The 25,254-nt window shown below is 36.8% G+C and overlaps 5 protein-coding genes and 1 non-coding gene across 10 annotated transcripts; 3 read left to right on the top strand and 3 right to left on the bottom strand.

Moving 5' to 3' along the window:
* Positions 1-225: 225 nt before the first annotated feature.
* Trnap-cgg lies at positions 226-297 on the bottom strand. The gene has a single exon. It is a non-coding gene; the product is annotated as a tRNA-Pro (tRNA).
* Positions 298-1,775: 1,478 nt separating this feature from the next.
* On the top strand, positions 1,776-6,685 carry LOC105684754 (carbonic anhydrase 2-like). 3 transcript variants are annotated; one of them, XM_048658769.1, is made up of 8 exons: positions 1,776-1,969; positions 3,417-3,623; positions 3,936-4,051; positions 4,135-4,854; positions 5,436-5,580; positions 5,667-5,772; positions 5,881-6,108; positions 6,178-6,685. In XM_048658769.1, the coding sequence occupies exons 3-8, from the start codon at positions 3,946-3,948 to the stop codon at positions 6,277-6,279; spliced, it is 1,407 nt and encodes a 468-aa protein (XP_048514726.1). In that variant the 5' UTR covers positions 1,776-1,969; positions 3,417-3,623; positions 3,936-3,945; the 3' UTR covers positions 6,280-6,685. The 3 variants fall into 3 exon arrangements, with proteins under 3 accessions (XP_048514726.1, XP_048514731.1, XP_020707351.2); XM_048658774.1 differs by having other exon boundaries at positions 3,388-3,623; XM_020851692.2 differs by lacking the exon at positions 3,417-3,623.
* Positions 6,686-7,661: 976 nt separating this feature from the next.
* LOC105684830 (glutamate dehydrogenase, mitochondrial) lies at positions 7,662-14,885 on the bottom strand. Its single transcript, XM_012398485.3, has 6 exons — positions 14,292-14,885; positions 9,661-9,861; positions 9,346-9,579; positions 9,107-9,264; positions 8,666-9,032; positions 7,662-8,581 (listed from the first exon to the last, which is right to left on the bottom strand). Exons 1-6 carry the CDS (start codon positions 14,707-14,709, stop codon positions 8,310-8,312), a joined length of 1,650 nt encoding a protein of 549 aa, XP_012253908.1. The 5' UTR covers positions 14,710-14,885; the 3' UTR covers positions 7,662-8,309.
* Positions 14,886-15,084: 199 nt separating this feature from the next.
* Positions 15,085-20,302, top strand: LOC105684828 (transcription elongation factor B polypeptide 3). The gene is made up of 9 exons (XM_012398480.3): positions 15,085-15,249; positions 15,824-16,125; positions 16,466-17,538; positions 17,643-17,830; positions 17,937-18,109; positions 18,205-18,296; positions 18,363-18,562; positions 18,671-18,947; positions 19,040-20,302. The coding sequence occupies exons 1-9, from the start codon at positions 15,181-15,183 to the stop codon at positions 19,117-19,119; spliced, it is 2,454 nt and encodes an 817-aa protein (XP_012253903.2). The 5' UTR covers positions 15,085-15,180; the 3' UTR covers positions 19,120-20,302.
* LOC105684829 (pseudouridylate synthase TRUB2, mitochondrial) lies at positions 19,443-21,967 on the bottom strand. Of its 2 annotated transcripts, XM_012398482.3 has the most exons (5): positions 21,708-21,967; positions 21,191-21,599; positions 20,948-21,084; positions 20,552-20,871; positions 19,443-19,669 (listed from the first exon to the last, which is right to left on the bottom strand). In XM_012398482.3, exons 1-4 carry the CDS (start codon positions 21,829-21,831, stop codon positions 20,555-20,557), a joined length of 987 nt encoding a protein of 328 aa, XP_012253905.2. In that variant the 5' UTR covers positions 21,832-21,967; the 3' UTR covers positions 19,443-19,669; positions 20,552-20,554. The 2 variants fall into 2 exon arrangements, with proteins under 2 accessions (XP_012253905.2, XP_012253904.2); XM_012398481.3 differs by lacking the exon at positions 19,443-19,669 and having other exon boundaries at positions 20,437-20,871.
* Positions 21,968-22,022: 55 nt separating this feature from the next.
* On the top strand, positions 22,023-25,221 carry LOC105684760 (ras-related protein Rab-27A). 2 transcript variants are annotated; one of them, XM_048658790.1, is made up of 6 exons: positions 22,023-22,313; positions 22,749-22,840; positions 22,917-22,987; positions 23,102-23,216; positions 23,623-23,735; positions 23,868-25,221. In XM_048658790.1, the coding sequence occupies exons 1-6, from the start codon at positions 22,172-22,174 to the stop codon at positions 24,049-24,051; spliced, it is 717 nt and encodes a 238-aa protein (XP_048514747.1). In that variant the 5' UTR covers positions 22,023-22,171; the 3' UTR covers positions 24,052-25,221. The 2 variants fall into 2 exon arrangements, with proteins under 2 accessions (XP_048514747.1, XP_012253806.2); XM_012398383.3 differs by having other exon boundaries at positions 22,189-22,840.
* The last annotated feature ends 33 nt before the right edge of the window (positions 25,222-25,254 follow it).

Below are 25,254 nucleotides of genomic sequence, written 5' to 3'. Positions count from 1 at the left end.
TATTCGGATATTTGTCTGGCTCGAGCTATGGATAATTTGATAGATACTTAAAACCATTGAGTTAACCTCAGTAAAGTTTACATCCCATTGTCTGCCAAGTCTTCTTAAAATGGATGGTGATTCGAGGATAATTCAAAGATCAATCTAGTTGTATATTGACTTGCTGACGTACAAATATTTAATCAATCTCCATTCAAAAGCAAACCAAAAAAATTACTTTTGCATGGGCTCGTCCGGGATTTGAACCCGGGACCTCTCGCACCCGAAGCGAGAATCATACCCCTAGACCAACGAGCCGTGTATGCACGAAGCCTAAAAGGTATTTAATGATCTAAATAATAATATACCAATATTAGATTATTTCATAAGGACCCCGAATGTCTGAATATGAAATAAAATCAATAAATGATGGGTCTTCGATCAATAGATGAGTTAAATCGCATTCCAAAAGTAATTGACAGAGACCAACTGTTGCACAACTAAATTTTGTTACATGGCTTCCACATCGATAGAAGTCATAATTCTTTTGAGTTCGGGAAACCATACACACAATAGCGAATTAATGTAGATATATGACTGGAAGAGCAGAAATTTTAGTATAACAGGTAAAACAAGCACCTGCTTCATCTACAATAGTTTGCTGCACTGCACTGTTAAATCTCCAGGTAGGATTATTTGAATAAAATATCTCGAACTTGATCGCCCGTTTTGTTATAGTCATGTTATCTTATACCCCTAATGCGTAACATGGTCGATTCAACTAACCGGTTTCGACTATTGGACAGTCGGGATGTTAGACTGAAGGATGAATGAAAATTCGGTGTAACTTATCGGTATGTATAGTTGCTTTTAATTAAGTGATCGCAAAAAGTTTGCATATACTTTTAGGTGCTAAAAATTCAAATAACTCTGCAACGCGTCCGTGATCAGCTCCATGATATGATCAAAATACTTACAAGTTTCAACGTATAAACTTTGATGATCGCTCATTTGAATAATTGCTTCAACATTTTGCTTTTGATAGACTGACTTTTCAACTTTGTCTGCTTTACTATTCCGGGAGTCGAACCACGTTTGGAATGTGAATATATACAGGATTTAGCCCAGGTATACCTATACATCACATAAACTACCGAACGCACATATTACGCTTCATAAATGTTTTCTAATGGCAAAATTTTAGAATGAGGGCGATATTTCAAAACGTCTTATATACAGTCAATTCGGCAAAGCGAAATAATTGCTGCATTCGCCTAAATGCTTAGGGTCGTCAACGACCCTGCGGCAGTGCTTATGTTGTGTCCAGTTAGTTTGAAACTCTAATTACTTTCATTTCAGCTAAGTATACAGACGACTAAATTGCTGCTGATTTATTGGAACGCACATTGATTTTTCTTGAAGATCAATTGTCAGAGGCCATTGTGCCTAAAAATTAGAGTTTGCTAAGTGGGATTTCGAACTTTTTGTTTAGTGATTAAAATGGTGATAGTTATTGACAGAATCTTGGATCTCGTGAAGAAGCACCTTTTTGTTCACAAAGAGTCAGGAGAGTTTGATTCTCAAAAATTTATATTATATTAATTATGGGCAATTACTTGCCGTTAGTTAGGTATATAGGGATCCTAAAGAGTAATTTGCTTGTATATCGTATTTCATTTATTACAATAAACGTTTGAACCTTTATCGTAAAATATATTTACTTGATCTTCGGACCTCCCGCGTAAGTTTGTAGGCGGTCTCGTCCTAAGTATATATGAAAGTCCAGGCCCGACTGGGGTCCCATAATCTTGCTAGTTATCCCACTAGTCACTGCTGTTTCAAAGTTCGGTGATTTCAAACTGATACATTATTTTGTGACGTCGAAACATCGATTACAGTGGTTTCTAATTTTTTTATTCTTTCATTACTTCATACATCGTGCGTGTGTGAAAGTTGGAGAGGAAATTTTAATTACGTGTACATTGCATTTGTGAGTACTATCGAGAAATAACGACAAGATTTAAATATCATACTTCAGAATATTTAGAAAAAAAAAACTCGTCGATTTATTTATTTATTCTCGTATCTGCATGTTTTTTAAAAGTCTAGGACCGAAATAACTTTCAAAATCAGCACATCTAAACCATCTGTTCCATGATTCTCTTCTTAATTCTGAAATTCTATAGGTCAATGGATATATACGAGTATAGTGCGAACAAATTTCTGTTTCCTAATATTGGAAGGAATGTAGTACCATATAGGTAGTACAAATACATCTGATTATTTTTCATCTACTTCTTAACTTTTTATGAACGAACAATTTAAAGAGAGTAAAAGTAAACGAATTAGCAAACCTCTAATTGCTATCTTTTCTGCTTGCACGAATATTCGAGTTGATACGATGACCGTTTTTTGTCTACTTTACAAAGACAATACATTATATGAGTGAAAATTTTCATCGGTCAAAAATTTTGTCCGTGAACCCGCATTTCATATCATAAGAATTATATTTGTCTGAAACTCTTATAGCATGGATAAAAACGATAAATTAAGTGTGAAAAAAAAATGTGTAGGTCAACTCTGAACAGGTTGAACACGTACAGATATCTTGATTAACGACGTGGACGATCAGATAAATTTTAGTTGAGACAGGACAGTTTGACATGGTAAAGAAAATAAAAAACCGAGTGACCAAGATCACACAAACATAAAACGTACGTTGAAGTTCGCAGTGTATCACATTCAAATGGTTAACCCAATCGAGATAATTCACGTCCACATCTCACACCTTTCATCTCGTTCTTCGTTAATCCAGCGTTTGAATTTTTAAAAGGTCTCGTAATTTAATTGCTGCACACGTGTTATGTATGATTACCGTCTATGTACAATATATCAAAGTACATGGGCGAATAAGAGGAGAAAATATAAATGCTCGAATGATGGGCAAGTTTCAGAGTGCAGCCCACGTAAACTATCATTAACTTTATTATTGCACACGTATGCTATATGTTATTGAATTAATTTTATTTATCATCTTGCGCTGCCTGTCAATTTCGCTAACACGCGTCTCACTTTTTTTGCTGCCCGTCAAGGCCTGATCGGCTATATTTATGCAGTCTTAAATCCATATCCCATAGTCGGCATCACCGAAGGGAAATTGAAGTTTGATCTCCTTTTAGAAATCTCAAAATATTGCCTTTCAATTCCACGTTATACGCTCAGTGGGCCTAATAGATAATTTAGACTGCTGTTTAATTAAATTTTCAAGAAACGAAATATTACTGTATACGCACCTTGTTCGCTGTCCTTACCATAGCATGAACGCCAAGATTAGAATTATCATCGTAGAGTTCAAGGCTGGAATCATGAGATTCTAACGCAGATTGGAACGTATTCTATGAAATATAGAAACTTCCGTGGGGATATACTATTTTCAGATCAATTCTATACCGGAACCGGAAATCAACTATTGACGAATCAACTATGAGCCATTTGTGGTTGAATCTCCAACATATGCTCAAGCATCAGTTATATACCCGTCGATCAACGAGTATTCGACTAATTGTAGCCTATTTACCTGAATATATTTTACGTAATATGAGCAGACCTGAAAATGAGCCCGCGGCTGTACTGGTAAATTAAACGTGAGTGATTGTGCGATTTGACTTTTTGGTAAAATTGATGGGCTGCATCACGAGAGGCTGCATTAAAATCGACGAGATATTAATTTGCACAGAACGCAACACGTGAACATTATTTTGAATTTAAATGCAAATCTATAATACGAGTTTGAGAGACTTCTGAAATATATGTTTTGCTGTTTGTATAATTCTGCATGTCTCAAAATTGCAGCCCCGAACAAACTTGATATGCTTGGACGGACCAACAACTATACTTCTTTATGAATACTTTCACTAAATATGTGCACTTGGTTTTATTATTATCCGTGATTGTAGATTTGGCACGATGATCGATTTGCAACTCGGAATTATTTTGGCTATTATATTCAGCACGCTATCAACTTTCGAAGCCCATTTCCTCAAGAAACGCGACCTTTCACCTCCGACCATTGGTACGAAGGTTTTTTAGACTGTATAGTAAAGCGCGATGGTCTGACAAGTTATCGAAGAAATAATACGTTATATTTAATTTCAGATCCTCGCGAATTGATTCCTCGATTATCGCCCGTGCAGAGTCAGGAAAAGTTTTGGTTTTCTGACGACCATATAGATTATCTGCAAGATCAGGTTAAAGATTCCTTTGAATATCAGCGTTCTCGACTATTATCGAGTTTGATTTCCAGTGTTTCTGAAGCATTTGATAGCGAAGAAAAAAGTAATCCAACGCCGGAATATTCTCAAATACAGACTAATAAAAAAAGCCAAAACGCACCCCACATCGTAGTTGAGGAACAAAAAGCGGTACGCGAAGATCTGCTAGGGGAGGATAAATTAGAACAAGAATCAAATCAGCGTGACAAACCATTCGAAGAAGATCGAGCAGAAGCTCATATAAATAATGAAAAATCGGACGTTCATTTATTCGGTCTTCCAGAACAAGAAGATGTATCAACAGATTCCAAATCGCCAGATGTACGAGAAACACTGAAGCCAATTTTTGGGATCAGAGTGACTGATAATGATTATTCATCTTTGAAAAATCAGGCGGAGCCTCCCGCAGGCACTACGTTCCATTTTTCATATAATCATCCCGAAGAATGGTCCCTTGACAATCCCGAATGTTCCGGTAGACTGCAATCGCCAGTAAATCTGGACACTGACAAACTTATTCGTCTCGACGTATCTTCGAAACTGATTTGGTCCGGATACTGGAACCAACCAGAAAATTTAACAATCACGGACAATGGTCATTCCGGTGAGTGTAGTAAATGAAATTTTCGATATTAAATATTTTTATGTGGGAATTCAGTTTAGCAGTCTCTTAACTAATTGTAAGTTATAAATGGCCTTCAAAAGTTATCACACGAGAAATTGCAACCTGCACGTGAGGAGCTGGCGATACTGCTCAAGTTGATCGTTCTTGACGACGATGATTCGGACAATTCGATTCAATCTGCTTCAGTATTGCGGAGACTATTTATGTTGTTAAAAGTGATATTATTATAAAGACTGATGCGCGTCCATAACTGCATGCTGTTCAAAGAACGAAGGGTGTTGGTCGGCGTTGCCCGTGCCCTTGAAAACTGTGCCCTTCAAGATCTTCGTCGTGATTCCAGTAATAACACTTTAGTCAGGGATAAATTTTTGAAATACTGTCATCAATCCACATCCGATTTGACGATTATTCCTGTAATGTAGCATCTCGTTTACTGACGCGGCCTTCCGGTATGAAGAGAAGTTTAAAAATTTCTCGATGCCATGAACATTCATTTATACCGTAAATATTTAGTCTTCAGTTAATTAATTACAGTTGATTATTCATTTACTTTTCTGCAGTCCAGCTAAATGGAATTTGGGATGAGAAGACGGTTCCATTTATAAGTGGGGGTCCTTTAGAGGGAGACTATATTTTTGCTCAGCTTCACTTTCATTGGGGTCGCAAAGACTCAGTTGGTAGCGAGCATACTATCAACAATAGCAGGTTCGTATATAATGTAATTTGAAACAAAGACCACGCCAGAAAGAATAATTACATATTTATCGGTTCGTTTTCTCTTCCTAATACAGTTTTCCGATGGAAATGCACATGGTTCATTACAAGAGAGATTATGGATCGCTCAACAATGCTTTGAAATACGATGATGGATTGACAGTGATTGCTTTTTTGTTCGAGGTAAATCCAAGAAGCATTTTGGATCAAAAGTCCGTCCGGAAAATGGTCTCAGGGAAAAATAGGAAAAGGGATAGAGAAATACAACTCAAATGATATTTCGTTTTACAGATCAGCGAAAAGTTGAATTCTGGAATCAATTTACTCGAAGATAGTTTGCGCAAAATTCAGCTAAAACCGAGGGCAAGCATTTCAGTGAAACCGTACCCGTTAGCATTCTTCCATTCCATGTTTCAAGAAGATTATGCGTCTTATATTGGATCGCTGACGACCCCTCCCTGTCGTGAAATTGTTACTTGGCTGGTATCATCAATCCCACTGACAGTATCGCTGAAACAGGTACACAGGTGACTTTACTATTCTCAAACTTTGATTTGTGATTCGACGTTCATCCTTTCGTTGTTACAGTTGGAAGCGTTCAGAAAAGTAAGTGACAAATGGCCAGACAAGGAAAATTACAGACCTCAACAAGCTCTGAATGGACGTCGACTTTATTATATTGCGCACTAGTTGATCATCGATATCAATACCTTTGTGTGCATGTGGTATGAGAATGGGAAAGATTGTATATAATAAAATTGATGGCAAGTGTCAGGAGAAATGAAGAAAAATATGCTAACAAGATCAGTTATTTTAATTTTCTTCTTAGAGCGCGTCCAAGCTGATTGACAACTATAAATTTGGATTTTACATTTCTTGTACCTAACTTCGTACTGAATCTATATGCTATAAATATTTTATTCTAGACCTGTGAATTTAACATCTGTAATGAAAATTAATTGAGAATAATCATTGCTACTAGCAGTAATTGGATTTTATGAATCAATCTAACGTAGACAAAAAGTGACGCAGGAACTGATATGTCAATTTGTACTTTGATACCACACCGAATTTTAATAAAAACTAATAAAACATGGTTTGAATGAGAGGTAGAACATTTGAGATTAGAGAATCCGTTTCTTGAGCGAACAATATACAACGAAATACCTTCTAGTAAACATTTTCACTTTTTGGTCCGAAAATCGAAAAAAATTAAAAACTGTAGTCTTTGAATTTTCGCGATGTATGAGAACGAAAATGAGATGTGTTTTGAATCATTCGAACGATTTTTTCCTATCGTATTTTGAGATCGCGAGCACGATTCGGCCGGCTGAATTGTATTGCAAATTAAACTGATTAAGAAATCTCAATTTTTTTCTTTCCGGAATTGAAAGCGATTGACGATAACTCGATGACATTTGCAGATAGTCTGCAGATTTGAGCTCCTCAACTTACAATTCCACATCTCTGGAGGAAAAATGTAGAATCATCCAACCACGATGCTGCGATTCAGTTTTTTTATATTATCTCACTCATATGATTCTGTTCTCATTTTTCAGAAAAAAAGGTAATCTTATGTCTGGAACGCAAGACTCTTTATTAGATCTGCGGAATCAATAATCATGTGTGTGTCGATCGAGTGATTAATTATCTATAAAGTTGAAGGAATAAATTTCTTTTAAAAAATCAATCCATACTATGCAGTCTAATGACCTAAAATAAGATCAAATGACATCGGTAAGCATTCACTAAAATAACTTAGCCGTAGAAATCACAAGAATTTATCGCTGATAGTGATTGCAATTCTGTTACAAATTTAACTTACCTTCGAATCGTTTGTGCGATGTTTTAGACTGTTTGTCGAGCTAATTCTAGAAATAATCAAATCCGTTATTACTTTTGGAAAGTTTGAAAATCGGTAGCGGAAGTATTTTTTTCCTTTTTCATGAAAGGGATCAGGTAAGGTCTCGATCGGAAAATTAATACCAAGGACAAACATACGGAGTCAGTGGAAATAAGATGAATGAGATTCACCTTTTTTCAGACCACTGACTAAGAAACGATAACGTAAATTCAAAGCGACGAGGCTCAAACTGCGGTTTAAGCAATATCTAGAGCGAGTACGTTTTATTAACATGATATTTCAACTGTTACATTATTACTGTTCATATAATACATCGTGTCCACTGAATTCCTAGAAACGAACATGAGTAATATCATGCATGGTTTTTCACTAATAATAGTGCATCCGCCAGAATAGCGACACGTACTTCCGAAATTTTACTATTGTTTGAAAATGACTGGAAAATGATGATGATCTCGGTACATGTATATTTAAATTGTGAATGACATTAGATGAAATTAAAATCTATACTGTACCTTCTTATTTTCTATAAATAAAAGAAAAAATTTATCGAGTGATTCGGTGTTTGTTTCTGCTATTCTGCTAGTAGTTTCTTTCAATATCATAAAAAATCATTCGATAATAATTACATCGCACGTAATAACGTGGACAAGAAATATCCGCCAAATTATGCGTTAATTGCATTTAAATCGAGTATCAAAATGAATAACATGATTACTGAGATGGCAGCATATAGATTTTCAAGAATTTACGAGCAATACTGACTTATCCCCCCTTTCCTTCTCGCTTTTCTCTGATGCTGAGCTATGTGCAGAGTCGTGCGCCAATAAATAATTGAATCATGGTTGTTTTCTTCTTAGAATGCGAGCCCAGCCTCAGAGTAAGTTGTGAAGATTTTCTCGATGGAATTTACGTATGCGGCCGTCCTCAAGTCTAGACCAAGATTGAACTTCATCGCAGTCTTCATTATGGCTCGCGCCGATCTCTCCATTGTATAATCAAGACCAGAATGTACAATGTCCTTTTCTGAGGCTCCGGAAATACGCTTCTGGAAAGATTCTGAAGGTGTTACAGGAATCCTACCGCCAACACGTCCAAACCTGCGTTCCAACGATTCCTGAACGGATTCTAAAATACGAAAATATTTTTTGAGTGATAAATACAGTGAAATGTGCTCAATAAAAGTATAACGCAAGGGAACTCAGTTCTCACCCAAAAGATGGTAGTTGGATTCCCTCTCGTATTTGAAAGTGAGTCGACCGTAAGAGACATGGTTCAAATTTTTAAGCCATTCGAAGAAAGAAACTGTTACACCACCGGCGTTTATGTAGAGATCGGGGATTACAAGAATATTTCTGTCAATGAGAATCTTATCAGCAGCAGGGGTAGTGGGTCCATTGGCAGCTTCAGCGATAATTTTACATTGAATACGGCTAGCGTTATCTTTGTTTATAACTTTCTCAATGGCAGCGGGTATGAAGATGTCACAAGGTTCGTACATTAAATTCTCTCCTGTGTACGCTTGCGCACCGGGGAAACCTACAATTGTTCCCGTGTCGTTTCGGTAATCCTCCAATTGCTGAAAATACAGAACAAATAAGTTTAGGTTACTAATTCGAGGTCACGCCTCCACATCTATTTCAGCAAACTTACCTTAGGATCGATACCTTCTGGGTTGAAAATAGATCCGTCATGTTCAATGACGCCGGTACAAACTGCACCAGCACGGTGCAGATAACGCATCGAATGCAGGCCGACATTACCGAAGCCCTGAACAATGAAAGTCTTGCCACCCCAACCAGGTGTGGTTCCTGAAAAATGTTCAGACTGCCATTTAAACTACCATTCGATTTTGATCCCCCCATCGTGAGTTCATGAAGTATTCCTCTCACCAATCATGCTCATGTAATTAGCCTCATTGATGAAATTCTCAAGCCCGTGGAAGACTCCGCGTCCAGTAGCAGAGATGCGTCCGTGAATACCACCCTGGTTGATTGGTTTTCCCGTAACACAAGCGTGAGCATTTATGTCCAAGTGACCAATGGTCTTTGCATAAGTGTCGGCGATCCAAGACATCTCACGTTCACCAGTTCCCATGTCAGGAGCAGGTACATCCACACCAGGCCCTGAGAAGGAATATCTTGCATATTTATTGACTTATTGTTAGAGAACGATTATGGTACGTGATTGAATTGATTCTTTCTAACCGATGAATCCTTTCTTTGCCAATTCCAAGGTGAATCTCCTGGTGATTTTCTCTAGTTCATGTTCAGAGTACAATTTAGGATTAATCCTGATGCCAGCTTTAGCTCCGCCAAATGGCACGTCAACACAGGCGCATTTAAAGGTCATCAGGGCGGAAAGAGCTTTGACTTCATCGCGGGAAACATCCATTGAGAAACGAATACCTGTGGAATTGATTGAATAATAAAAATTAATAACGCGATGAAATTTTTATCGACAAGTCCCCTCAGGTGTATAATTCAAAGCTGTTCATCTATTAATAGAATTTCCCGATGCATAGCGCAAAGCTGCGAAGTAATAATAATCATCTCACTGTATATCGTAGATGTGGAAAATATACAAATTTACACCTGCTGTTAAAAATTACACAGCATCGTTTACATTTAATATTATTAAACTTGTTTTAACTCGAGTCATACGAATAGAATCTGTTAATTACGCGCAAGGTGTTCTTGACATCTGTTTCTGAATCGCGGCACAGTAGCATATCTTTCAATTATCATCACTTATATAAATTCTCAAGAGGGTCGGCAGAGATTTTGAAAACACGTCTGCGACAAAGTACAAGAATTTTACTCGTAATGCTAATCCTATACGTATTGATTTATTGATCGCTAGACTCCATAAAGGTGCAGTGCAATTATTACTTAACGTCCTCATCAGACTTGTTGAACCCCGGTTCAAGTTTGACCGAGTGTTCGATCGGATCATTAGATTGTTCGCAGCCTCTTAACTCAGATAGATTAATCTCGATACCTACAGGTCGTTGAACAATCTCATTGTTTCCACCCGTTAAAATACCTCGAAACTTGCAGATAACAATACACTTTACTTGCAGGAATGGCTAGTCATATCCGGTGCGATATTAAAATACAAATTAGATAAACTGTCGAGTTGCCAGCGCAGAAAATTGAAGAATATGTTTTAGGCTTCCTTCATTCTTCGCAAAAATTCATGAAAAAAAAATCAGTTACATTCTAGTGAAGTAACACCCAACAGCTGAGTTCAGGCATTTTAGCGCGTGACCCGCAACGGCTTCTTCGCCGTTCAGCTCACATGTTCAGTTGGCTAGTAGCTAGTGGTATATGTATTTAACTTTACGAATCTTGGACATCCAAATGCTATTTCTAGATGCTATCTTGGCCGTCTGGTACGGACTGAAGAGACATGGCGAACAATGTTGCCGACAAAGATTTGACAATCCCGAGCCATTGTTAATTCCAGCTTATGCATGACCATCTTCATAATTGAGAGATGCAATTGAACAGTGATCTCGGACGGTGATTAAAGAATTGTTCATCGATAACGTCATTTAATCTTTGAGGTGAACCGGTACGCGTTCCGTTCGTTGACGTACCACATAGCTATGATAGCACGAAAAGCCGTTGAAATTAAATTAAGTACCCGTCTCAATCAGGATTCTTCCAACTTTGTTACCGCGTGTTATAAGGTGAGCAGTGATCGTAAACCAACAGCATGAGAAACCTGAAGAAGACCTAGTTACAAGTTATAATGGAATATACCGACGATTACCGGGTGTGCCAGTCTTCACTACAGACAATTACGACAATTCTATGAGAAATTTCTCAATTTCATTCGCCGGTATACTTCATCAAACGTTCAAATCAAAAGCGACTCGTGATCATTGCGTTATTCCTCATCATAGTTGATAAAAAAAATTCTTGAAAATAAAAATAGTAAGTTCTGTTTTTGTAATCGCACGAAAATTTCCGACAATACGACTAGAGATAACAGCACTCTAAAAATCATATACTTTTTTTAGTTACATAATATACAGAATTCAAGAATAATTTGTCATTTCTAAAATTATACCGACATAGCGTAAATAAAATAAAAAAAGGCAGGTGCATCGTAGATTAGATGATTTTAGATAGCTAATCATTCAGTCAGCGTCAATGACTAATCGTGGTGAAACTCAATTGATAAGATATCCACAACTGTTGCTAATTAATGAGCTATAAAAAAAACAAACTTAAAAACAGCCATCAGGTGGGAGACGAGCCTCCGAACACACATGACTGTATTACGTATGTGGTTACGGGCGTAAGACTCGAGCCTTGGGTTATTTCTGGAAGCTAACTTGAGAAGCTGATAATATAGGGGAGACCGGAGCAGAATGAGAAAACCAACAAAAAAAAAAAAGGAATTATCGAGATTTCAACATTGCTTTCTTATAGTTGATTTTGACAAATAATTAAAGCCTGCCATAACAACTGTTCAGACTGCAGCTGTATTTTTTGATATCTGCAAACGTAATGTTTTAGCAAAAATAAATTTGATCATGTTTGGCATGCACGTTATAATTCAAATAAATAATGAAAATATGTCTGGACATGTCGCTAATAGATCATAGGTCAATTCTGAACAGCGATAATGGTGTGCAAGAAATAATTTCAAGTATCCCAAACCTTGTTGTCGGTCAGAGTTACACGACTGAAGGATCAGAACATGATTAGTCACAAGGTTTCAGGTAGTCAGAAATAAAAATGGACTTTTATGTACTAATTGATTGGCGTTAGGCATTACATACTTGGTTTACAATTAGATGAATATAAATTTGTATTATAGAACAACATATATCGGTGAAGTGGCTCGATGAATACGCCCACTTTTTTATAAATCTTCATTATCTTTTTAATTATAGAACAAAGAAGTACATTTAAAATTTCTGGTCTATATTTCTGTCACAAAATGTGTGCATATATAGGTATGTTAACATTCAAAACGTGGAATACAATCGTGAATTTCTGACTCTTATCCATTGCTGTAAAACAGAGATATTTCTGATACGGGCAAACGTAATTTATATAGAACTAGTGAGCTGTTAATTCAGAAGAGCAATGTACTGCAAATTCAACCGCACATGTGACGACGACGTCATTCTTCACGTAGGAAGCGAGTCTCAAGTTATGTAACTCAAGTTTATGGACTCGCTTCAGGCACAAAAAATAAATTGATAACTAATAAAGTAACTTCTAGCACTTTGTTACCTTGCTTAAGTTATTCTAACCGGAGTATCGATAGCGCGTTGTTACGAGCAAAGTTTCTGGTTACGCCTGAGTTGAACGGTAATAAATTAAACAACCCTTTCTTTCCTTTTTGATTCTCACTCACAACAAAGATCGCATAAACATGATTATAGTTGAAATTACAGTTAGTCAACTCGAGTCATGGTATAACGGGTGGTCCGTAACTTTTCGTTCATGCGATGGTGTGGCAGAATATCGCCAATCGTCAGAAACGTGTGTGGGAAGATAAAGAGGGAAACACGTGATAATATTAGTGATTTGAAAAGCACGTGGTTGATGATATAGGTATAATGCATACCGACTTCTTACTGCAAGTAGATATTGAGTAATCGATGCGGTCACAAGTTTTTTATGAAAATGAAAATAAGATTGTCGACATTTTAATCACGTGTAACCGATGGTCGAGTGTCGCGTATAAAATATTATCCACAAATAACGAGAACTTATTGTTAATAATATCATAAAGAGTCACAGAAACACCAGTTAACTAACATATGTATTTGCTACCCGAATCATGATGGAATAATTGTGAATTAGGACGCAGTACTTTTTTCCCAGGCAGATCATGTACCAGTATGTATATGAAGATATGTGACGCACTCACTTACTAAATAGCAAGTAGAAAAAAAAGGAAAAAGTAAAAGTGCTTACGGCTTGGGTTTATTTTAGAATTCATTTGCGCCAGGATCACGAGTTTTAAGAATGTTTGGTTTGGGATCGCGCCTGCAGGGTTCAAATATTACAAGAAGAAACGTACGTACGCTAACTCGTACGTTAAATTAATATAACGTCCATGGGACGTCCATAATTTATTGATACCCGATATTCGCAGCAGTTCTCTTCGTTTGAATGATTCATCTAATAACAGAAGTTCAGTTGTCGGCCATCGAGGGGGGTCAGTGTCAGAAGAAGAATAATACGTAGCCGTGACTGAAGAACGTAGTTTACGGTATATCTAACACATACATGTATAAAAAATTACAATAAAATGGTCTGCTTCTCCCAGGTTGATAAACAGGAGTTATATAACGTGTCAAATGGAAGACTGGTTGAGGAAAAAAAAATACTTAGACATTTATTTAAAGCCACAACGGCTTCTTCGCGCAAAAATAGGAATCGAAATATAGATACTCAGATCTAAGAGGTGATCAAATGTTAGTTATTTGTTGCGTAGGGGGGTATTGTTACGCCTAGCTTATTTTTTTACATAAATTTGATTACTTGTTCTGGATGCTGTTAGTTGTATTATTGTAAAGGATTATTGACTAAAAGCGTAACGCAATACGGAATCCGGAAATGGTGCGAGAATCTACAGTATTAGCATAACGGGACTCTTCGTGAGAATATTGCAACTGAACAGTAAGTTCGTTTTGGGATCCGCATACGTCCTTGCGTATAATTTTATTCGAAAGCTAAACGAATGACATGATGTGCGTACAACGATATACAAAAGAGAGGGCTTAAAGCAGGTCAAATCGATAGCTGAATTAGAAGAAGGACGAAGATGGTTAAAAGGATGATAAAATTATTTAGTTGTAACTAACCTCCCTTGCATGGAGTACGATGAGTAGAATGCTGGGCTCTGTATCCTTGGATCATTTCGTAATCTCCAGAATCGCGTCGTAGAGGAAAACTTATTTCCAGGATATGATCGCATGGCTGCATAAGCATGAGGATACCCTTAACCTTTTTCTTCCTGTCTTCGACGCTGAGTTTCGATCCTTTTCCTATATCCTCAACCAGCTTATCCTCAACTATTTGGCATGCTCTGTGAAAGAAATACTCGACCATATCGAAAAATTTTGGATTAGGAGCTGTCGGCACATCGCTGAGACGATCCGGTATTTGGTGATCGGCATAGCCGCGTGTTTGGAGAGCCGCAGGAAGGGTTCGCAAAAGAGTGCTGACGTCTGCACCTTGCTTAAGCGCAGCGGTTTTGGCCAAAGTCTTCAAGTGAAACATTATGAATGTCTTAACGGATGTAGATTGAATAATTATCACCCCTTTTCACAATTACACCACTCAACCCCTTGAAATTTCCACGGTTAGTCGGATTTTCTCGAAAGCGCGACGAACGAGACAACCCTCGATGCGACAGAACCTCCCCGATCGAAATTACCCTGACGATTGCACCGCTCCAGCACCTGCCGGGGGTATAAATAGCTAACGACGACCTCTACCAACCTGGAGCTACGCAGGCAATAGTCCGGATAAAAACCCCTAGATCAACAAATACATAAATTGACATAATATCAATTTAATATGTTCTAGGAAAGAAATAGCAAAAATGGATCTATGATGAATATACGAATGATGTAAAGAATAATAATGATTGTTACGTAAAAATCATACATAAATTCAGTGTTCCGTACCTTAGCGACGAGCCACTTCGAGTTTTGACCTCAGTGGTTCCACACAGCTGGCATTGGCAACATGTCGGTTGTGGAAATAATTCAACATTACCAACGAAGTATAGAAAAATGTTCAGGAAACGAAGAAAGGGTGTGTAATTGTTTCGAAATTTATCGCGATTATATTATGCAACCGCAAATCACGCTTTATTCAAAATATTTTCAACCCTTAAAATACTATTCACATAACCTTAAAATCCACAATACAACCAAATGATGTAACTTGTCAATGTCACTGTCTCGGCACTCTCATCATTTTGGCAGAAAAACTTTCAGCCCGAGCAAAAATTTGATATTTTCCTGCTCTCAACGTGATATACCACCTCCGATGGGCAAGCTGATCCATAGTTACCATCTGTTGGGTGATTGGCAAAATGTATCTGTCATCCCTGTCATGCCTTGATAAATCTACCCCCAAATTGTAGACGAATTGATAATTATTATCGTAAATTATTCAATGTCCAGGTCTAACTTTGTTCTTTCCTCATCCCATAGCCATAAAAAATTCAAACTATATGTTGACCTATTTGTACACAAGGGCAGAAACGAAACATAAGTTATCTCGTTGCTTTCCTGAGTATATTTTGTTCTGTGACTGCATGATCCGACTACTTAATCTATGAGGTGATTTTGTGACGCTGATTGCAATGATGCTTGTTTGCTAGATGTTATACTGCATCGGAAAGTTGTACAGACTACCAGTGACTGTGCAACATTTACAAGAGACCGGAGTTGGTCGCACGGTGAATGCTCTGCGTAAATACGTTGGTGATGTTGGAGATGCTGCCAAAGCATTGGTAGCCAAATGGAAGACAATGGTTGCAGATGAGGAGTCCAGTGATGGAGAAGCAGCCAGTGACGACGAAGCCAACATATCCGAACCACCAGATGATTATGGCAGTCATTCTAGACATAGGAAAAACGAAAAGGATAGTAGCGACGACCGAGATGATAGGAAGGAATTAAGGTACATGGGCAGTATAATTATAAAAAATCTGAGATATTGAAGTTGAATGTCGCCAACCAGTGATGCATTATGGTACCGACTTGATTTATGTCCAATCAAATGTTTTAATAAAATCATTCTACGTTTTTAACCATATAATTTCATATGTTCACTGATACCTTCACGTAACTTTAAAGTCAAGTTATTCGCGGTTTGTGCATTTTTTCCAAAGGTAGGTGATTGTTTGTATATTTTGCACCTACTAGTGGTTTCTGGGGTTTGAGGATTGGATTATTCGGGAATTTACATAATATCGTTGCTCACACATTCTGAATTTAGAGCGTGTCGTTTCATTTTACAGACCTGGAAATCAAGAGTCGAGAAGTACGAATGAAATTAAAGCAAACAAAAGTGAGACTGCAAAAAGCAGTTTGAAAAATGGTTCCTCCGATAAGTCTAAATCTAAAGATAGTCATAAATCTCATAGCAGTAGTGGCAGTGAAAAACATAGACAGTCAAAAATCGAAATAGATAAGCCAGTGTCGACTGAAGAATCAAAAAATGATAGGGAGAAACGTGAATTAAAGTATGATTCCAAGCCTGAGAAGAAATCAAAAATTGACAAAGACTCAAGGGATCATAAACGGGATTCCAAGAGGGATGAAAAAAGTAAATCTAAGGACAAAGACAAAATGAGAGTTACTGACGATTTGAAGAAAGAATCCGCCAAAGTTTCCTGTAGTAAGTCTCTTGGCGAAAAGAAGAACGAGGATAATGACAGGAAGCGAAAGTTGGACAGTGGTTACGAAAAAGAATATAGTAAAAAAAGAAAGCATTTAGAGTCTGACGGTGAAGATGGGAATGAACACCTTTCTGCAATGTCTGACAATGATCATAAGAAGATGATGAAACTGTCGGATGACTCCGAGTCAGAAGGAGACATTTCCAATATTAAAATTAAAATAGAACCTCCATCTCCTCCTCCTAAAATTAAACTTGAAGTAGAAGATATTCGAAGTGAGAGCAAGAGCACCAAGGAAAAGTTGAAGGGGAGCCATAGCTCGAGTAAATCCAAATCATCTAGTGGCTACGATAAAACTCAACGTGATGAAGGGAAAGAAATGAGAAGAAGCGACAAACTAGAAGAGAAAATAGAGCACAGAAAAAGTGAGAAACGAAAAGACGATGGACATCATTCTAGCAAGGAATCTTCTAAGTCAAAAAGTAATTCTAGTGTTTCTAGCAGTAAGGATAAAGTTAGAGATAAAGATAAAGAAAAGGACAAGGAAAAAGATAAACACAAAGAAAAAAAAGACCACCAAACTGACAACGATTCAAAAGAGACCAAGGTATCATCCAGCTCCAGAGGATCCAAAGAGAAGAAAAAGGTGAAGAAAGAAATTAACGGAGACGAAGGAATTGATTGCAATTCTGGTATGATTTTTGAGATTCTCTCCGAACATCTGTCAATGATACCTTATCAGAGGTTGAGTTTCATACGATTTACATATTAATGAATGATCTTTACTTTTTTCTAGGGGCAAGTTTTGCAGAAGCTCTTGGAATGTGCGCATTTCCGTCATCCGCATCACGTAAACGAAACAACTCACCTATTTCGTCACCTGTGAAAAAGGTGAAAATCGAGCCTGGCACTACTTCATCTACACCTCGCAGCAAATCGCCGGTCAGGGTGACGAATGATGTTTCTTCAAGTGGCGAAAACTCGGTATGACTTCTTATTTCTCGAAAGTAGTCTCATTATGAGAATTTATTAATGACTTCACCAAAATGGGATCTGAGTGATATTTTCAAGATTATTTATTTTATTCTAGCCGCCTTCTTTATTATCTCCAAATGTCAAGTTAGAGCCTTTGAGTGTGGATTTGGCATCCACTTTACCCGAAATCAGTCCTAATTATAAACCTTTGCCATATGTAAATCCTGTACATCGTAAGCAAGAAGAAGATATGGCTTTAAGCAACGTTATATATACTAAAAATCAAAGGTAAGACAACGTTCTATCTTACCCTTTTCGCCGTGAAATTATTCGCTTATGTGGTTACGTGTTTGTTAATGATAACTATGTGATGCGATTTTCAGAACAAAAGTTTATTCTGGGAATAAATCTGGCTATGCTAATGTTCCTACACTGTACGATATATGTATCAGAATATTGATTGAAAATATTGAAGGTAAGCAGATATGAATTCATAGAACGAAACGGAACTTGATATACAATACTTGTACTAAAATTTCAGCTCTTGAATTTACTGGTGGAATACCCTATGATATTATTAAGCCTGTGTTGGAACGGGCAACACCTGACCAATTATTTTCGTTGGAACATCATAATCCTTACCTGATTGAAGACACAGATACGCTGTGGCAGTATCATTGTAATCGCGAATTCAGAACAAAAAAACGTCAAGAAATGGAATCATGGCGTGAGACTTACATGGTATTGAGAAACTTTTTTTTCACTAATTAGCTTCAAGTATGATGCCCAAGTGTTGGTATCAATTGAATTTCACGTGTCACATTCTGAATAAATTTTGTTTTCCAAAAGCGTTGCCTGGATGAGCGAGAAGCAAAGTTGAAAACCTTGACCGCTAACATAAAGCAATCCAGAGACAAGTCGCTTCCAGCCAGACAAACCAAACTTGCCTATGTCGACAATGTAGTGAAACCTCCACGTAATGTGCTCAGAAAACAAGCAAAATATGGTACGGCAAGAGACACGACTACTTCGACGTCTGATTTGAAAAATAAACTGATTTCTGGAATCAGCGCACCCACCAATATTTCTGTCCCTCCACCTCCGATGGCGCGATCGCGAGTCTCATGTACGTAAAATTACTATTTGAATACATACACTACGTCTGTACAATTCTCTATGGTGTGAAAGATACTCCTAATGGTGTTTATTTCATTATAGCATCTGGTGTTGTGAAGAAAACAAAAGCTCCGCTCATGGCAAAAGCCTTGCAGCTGATCAAAGGAAGATACAAACGATAATGCATCTAAATCATGTTGTTAATTGATGAATGAGGTCTACTATTTTATTGCGTATTATTCACCACTTTGAATTATTGTAATATTTCATATTCTTGTTAGTAATTGTTCCGTTATCATTCTCTACTAGAAAAGCGAAAATGGTACCGCGATCTTGTATTTCTTTACGTTTAGATTAAAAAAAAAATTCCACACTTATTGGCTGGAAATCTCTGGCATTGCCAGAAGAATGGTCGATTCAAACTCTAATTCACCTATTTAGAATGATTCAGTGATTTATGAAGTGAGGCTTATAATTACCAGATATGTTAACGTTGTGCAAGAACTACTGTTATTTTAAATTTATTTATAGAATTGACAAATTCTTTTGAGTAGAAATGTTGTATCCATATCAATTAAAAATGTGTACGGATGCATAGTTGACCAATCCCTTTGTTCAAATTCATTTGTCATATTTTCGTAATGATGTTTCTCCATTCTTTGTTTGTTTTTGTATTTACATGGCACATAGGTTTTGAACATCAATATCCGAGTTTATTGACTGGATAGATCGCTAAAAAATTATAACAAATTATAGATTTACATTAATTGTAGTTGTTACGAAGAAACTATAATGATATGATCCTACAAGCTGTAGATGATTTGTTCTTTTAAATCAACTGTGATTTTATTGTCCAACACTTTTATAAATTTCTAAGGGCAGTGTCACCGACATTGTAAAATGATTTTATTTTTCATACTTGGTAGTCACTTCTTTTTCCACCACCAAGTGTCCGTGAACTTCTTTTAATTCAGAACGAACGTTAGGCTTATCACAATTTAATCAAATGACAACTGAACGTGATGCTGATTCAGAATAACCCATGTATGTAACACCGACGAAATTCAATTATGTGAACTGAGCCCTATGAGGTTCTACTTATGTGCCCCAAGTATTTTTAACGTGTGTGCCTGGAAACACTCATTCTAGTTACTATCGCTGATTATTTTTAATTTATAGGAAGTGAACTTGAGGTGTCAATTGCAGAATATATTCTTCACCTTGAGTAATTCTAGTAAACGAGTGATGTACGAATGTAGAGATGAGCTAAGTTTTCGTAGAATAAACTTGTCAACAGACCTGTACTTTTTAAAAATTCCAATCTATACTAAATATAAAATATTATCATGAAGATGTGTAACTTTACAACTGAATTGTCTTAATTTTTTGCCCTGCTTTAAGAATACGATACAAGGATTACTGTGGACATATAAAGAAGTGCAGTGCACGTTTTTGACGATTCCAAAAGGATGGGCCGGTGTATAATTCACTGAGCAATGTTCATAATAAAAAGTGCATTTATTTAACACGAATATATACAAGTAATCAACTAGATACAATAAAGCGCCAAAATGAAACCAAAAATGGTTCAATATAGAAAATCATTACTCATACCTGCTAGTTTTGATGGTTAGTTGATTGAAATAATTCAGCCTTAGTAATAGGTAGTGACTCATCTATTTTCTGTTTTATTAATATTGGACTATCTTGGTGGAGCAAATATTGGTTGTTGTCAATAATTGTTTGACAGAGTTCCATGTTTGCAAGTATATTACGCACATCCCAATGTTTTTGTAGCAACGCGTGCTCTGATGTAAATAATCCGTATTTAAAACATTGTATCTTTGTGCAAGTAGCAACACTATGTAGCTGAATTCCTATATCGTGTATTAGCGTCTTGAGGTACATTTCATACTCATTGATGCAGACTAATTCTGGAAATTTAATATATTCAAGATTAGCAAGCAGCGAACGAAGAGCTGTATTAGACTACCATTTCTACTACTTTACCCAAAGTGAATTCTGGTGGAGTGAACTCTATACATTTAATAGCATAAATCATTGGAATTCTGCTATTGGCTGGTCTGATTGGCCCTTGCACTGCCAAATCATACGCAGCTTGTGATTGTATATCTAATCCGCATAATCTGAAGAATTAGATAATTATAGTGAATAAAAAAAAAATACAAAAAAAAGTTACAATAATACTCTTCACGACGTGTTCAGAAAATGACACATTGCAACGATAGTTACTCAAACATTTTTCTTTGGTGAGATGCTTGGGTGGCTGCACAGATTGCATCAATAGTTGCTCGTTTGATGGATTTATACGTGGCTTTTTCCACGATTCTACCAGACAAAAAGTGATTGTCTGTTGCTTGGCCCAGGATTCCTTTAACCCTATAGAACCTTGTGGGTCTTGATTCACGGATACGAACAACTGTTCCAGAGCCATCATTAATTCCGATAACCACAACACCAGAAGTATCACGGCCAATATAATGGGCCCAAGATAATTTGAAGTCTTCGGTTTGGTAACGTGGTCCAACTACTAGTGGATGATCCGCCCAATTTATACCTACTCGCACGGTCATCGGCTTGTTGGTTTCACCTTCAATGAATACATGTCGCCGAGGTGGCCGGACTTTCAAGTTGTTTAGATCTGTATTAAATACATGCCACAGTAAAAGCCTGTATCCGAGCGAAAAACTGAAGGGATTAAGTTACTACCTACATATGTATATACCATTGAGCAAAGTTGATTACTAACCTCTACACAAGTGATTCAGAATAGTTTGCCTTGAATTGTGTAAACTGACGCCTGCAGGCTTATAAATTGTAGCTATCCCATTTAAAAGTTTCCAAACTTGCGTGGCATCTGACAGTGGTTTCATTTTTTTACCACACAAGTCATTAACACAAACAACACGTGATAGAGCTTGGTGCGGACTAACAACGTTGCTAACAATAAGGCATTACGTGGGTTAAGGTCAGGCTAGTACTTAGGAAATGTAGTCCAGCTCTGTTGGGCTTTGTTGAAAGCGATTGAAAGCATTGCCAAAATGTAGGATGTAGGCATGGCAGAAGATTTGACAATGAGATTGTTGGTATCACTCTATGGAAGCTGCTGACGGTAACAGCGAGTAGGACAATCATACGTGTAAAGGAATTATAATTTTAAGCATCAAAGAAATTGCAAAAAATTCCTAGATCCATAGCAGTCGCCATACTTCAATGGTTGACATTTGCCAAAGCTTCTGCTTGGAAGAGATCAGGTGGCGTCGGTTGACAGCTGTCACTTTCTTCTCCCACACCAGTAGGCCCACGGTAGGCCACAGCCATAGGCACAGCAGTCAGCTCTACCCAAGCAGCCATGGTGTGTTGACGGGAAAGTGTTCCTTTTTTTTTTAGCGTAGTAGGGTAGATTAGTACTTTTTAACATTAGCAGAGACATACTTAGAACATATGTTATTCTATTTTATATGAAAGTTTAATTTGTTGCGTATACTATTCCTTCGTGTATTGCGTCAACGTGGACCACAGTCAACAGGTGGTACAATAATCACGTCCGGTGTTAATCAAGTCATTAGGATATACTCGAGGATATATTGGAGTCTAGAGTTCATAAATTGAATCCTTGTAGTACTCTGCTTACTAAACAGAGGTTCTTTTGATGAATTCACTGAATTTCCACAATTCATATGTCATTGTTATCTGAGTATATTGCTGTCAGTCTGTCGAACTTGTGATCATTAAAAAATGGATTACGACTATTTGATTAAATTTTTGGCCCTTGGTGATTCTGGTGTAGGGAAGACGAGCTTCCTATACCAGTACACGGATGGTGTATTCAACTCAAGATTCATATCAACCGTTGGCATTGATTTCAGAGAAAAAAGAATGGTGAGTTATTAATAGTTGACAAACAAGATACGTGTTATTATATCAATTATTACATGTAGATCAATTATTGTTGCAGGTGTATCAAACATCTAATGGTAGAAGCCAGAGAATCCATCTGCAACTGTGGGACACAGCTGGACAAGAGAGGTAAGTCATTACTACCACACAAATAATTAAGGTTCAAAAGAAATAATAGCATGAAATATTATTTATCTCGTAATTTATTCATCTATCATTCTTTATTAAAATTAATTCTCTTAGATTCAGAAGCCTGACTACAGCCTTCTACCGTGACTCAATGGGATTCCTGCTGTTGTTCGACCTGACGAACGAACAGTCTTTCCTAGAGGTCAGAAATTGGTTGGATCAGCTCAGGGTAAGTTTTATTAATATTAAATCGCAAAACCAGAGTTAATAGTCAATTTAAATCATGCAATTTGGCCCAGTGGTTTTCAAAGTCAAGAGTTAGCAAGGGTTCACACGAGCCAACAATATTTTGCATTCAAGGTGACAAAACGTCGTTAGTATGCTAACTAAAATCTCATTACTGACCTAGTTATATATTTTAATTAGTTACCTCATTTACTAATCTCGCCGTGCTTGATATGAGTGGTAATAAAGGAAGTCTTGAATAGTTATCTGGCGCAGTATGATACCATGTAAATAAGTGTGGAAAATTTGATTAAAATTGATTGTAACTTTCATATAGAATTACAAAAAATTTATCAAAAATTTTTCACTTCAACACATTTTGTAGTAACCATAAGAATTTTTTCACATAGACACATGCGTATTGTGAAGATCCTGACATCATTTTATGTGGAAATAAATCAGACCTTGAAGACCGTCGTGTAATCAGTGAATATAAAGCACGGGAACTTGCGGAAAAATATAGGTGAGCTAGCGATAAGTTTCACTACACATTTTGTTCCAAAACACTGGTATAAACCAGGTTTAGGCATTTATATGTCTCTAATTCACATACATTGAAACAGTAGTTGAATATTTAATGGTCTATTTATTCTAGATTGGGGTACTTAGAAACTAGTGCAGCCACCGGGCAAAATGTCGCTCGTGCAGTAGAAATCCTTCTAGACCGTGTAATGCGAAGAATGGAGGCTACAGTAGATAAATCTATACTACCTCATCAACGGGGTCTTCGATGTCATGATGAAGATGTGCCTCCAACAAGCTCTTCCTGCTCGTGTTGATGGGGAATATTTTGACCCCGTACTATGAGAATCTTAGGTTTGACTAGTTCTATACAGCTTACCAACTTTAGTCAATATCGAGTTCTGCGATCTTATGCTTGATCGTTTAGTCTCTCTAATTCAGAAAATCCAAAGGAAAGTCAACCTTGCAAGTAGCCGTCGTATTAGAAATGGCTACTGAACCTAACTAGTCAATGTACCTAACTTCGACCGAATTACTGAGTTTTGTAGCATGAATGCGTAACAATTATAGAATTGTATGGGATTTACTTCATTATTGATGAGTTATACTGTGGTGTTATATGCGTCTTTCCATTTCTGGTTCTGCCAGGCACAAATGCATGTTCCAATTCTTCCCTTACAAATGGATGTCGGGTAGTTTTCTATTGCTCGATCTATGTACGTCATCTCATGGGTCAGATTCCAGATTCTAATTTAACCGAGGTATTTAGCGTATTATTGCCAATCGTTAATATCGCTACTCGGTAATACAACGTCTGAAAATGTTTTAAGGATGAAAAAATCATTTGATATATCACCGATATGGTAGTATTTTGAAGTAGTTGAAATATATTTTTGATGTGAAATTAAGGAAAAAATGGATAAATACACAACGTTTGCTGTGCAAGTCAGTTGTAATCGAATTGTACTGATTGGCATGCAAACCGTATATCATACGTACATAGATGATCTGAATACTTATTTTGTATAAGATAAATAGATTTCTTTAAGAGAATCAATGTAATCTATATATGCTTAAATAAGAATTTACGAAGTTTTGTAAAGCATAAACAATGCGATGAAGCAATGAAACTTCGTGAGGGTCCTTTATTGTCAATACTTGTTCTCTATTATAACTATAGTCAACGTACTTTTACATTGTTATGTAGGTGTAATAAAAAATCAAACATCTCACTCCACATTGGAATTTTGAAAAACATTATACGATAAATATTAGCATAGGCTTAAATTTTGGAAAAATAGGGTATGATAATGTTACGAATTTTTGAACCATGAAAGTATACAATTATTTTTAAAGGACATCGTATAACCGTAATTATATACGCGTATTTGAAAAAAACTGAAAAACTGCTTCCACTAAATATATGTATACCTATATGTACACGTGTATCATTGAAAATAATAAAATTACCAACTTTATTATCGATAGTTCACTTCTCTGTCTGTGATTTATTTCAACTG

The sequence above is a fragment of the Athalia rosae genome, chromosome 1 (assembly GCF_917208135.1).
Source record: "Athalia rosae chromosome 1, iyAthRosa1.1, whole genome shotgun sequence".
In the NCBI taxonomy this organism is placed as follows: Eukaryota; Metazoa; Arthropoda; class Insecta; order Hymenoptera; family Athaliidae; genus Athalia; species Athalia rosae.
Note: the sequence above shows the minus strand (reverse complement) of the source record. Positions and strands in the feature narration are given on the sequence as shown.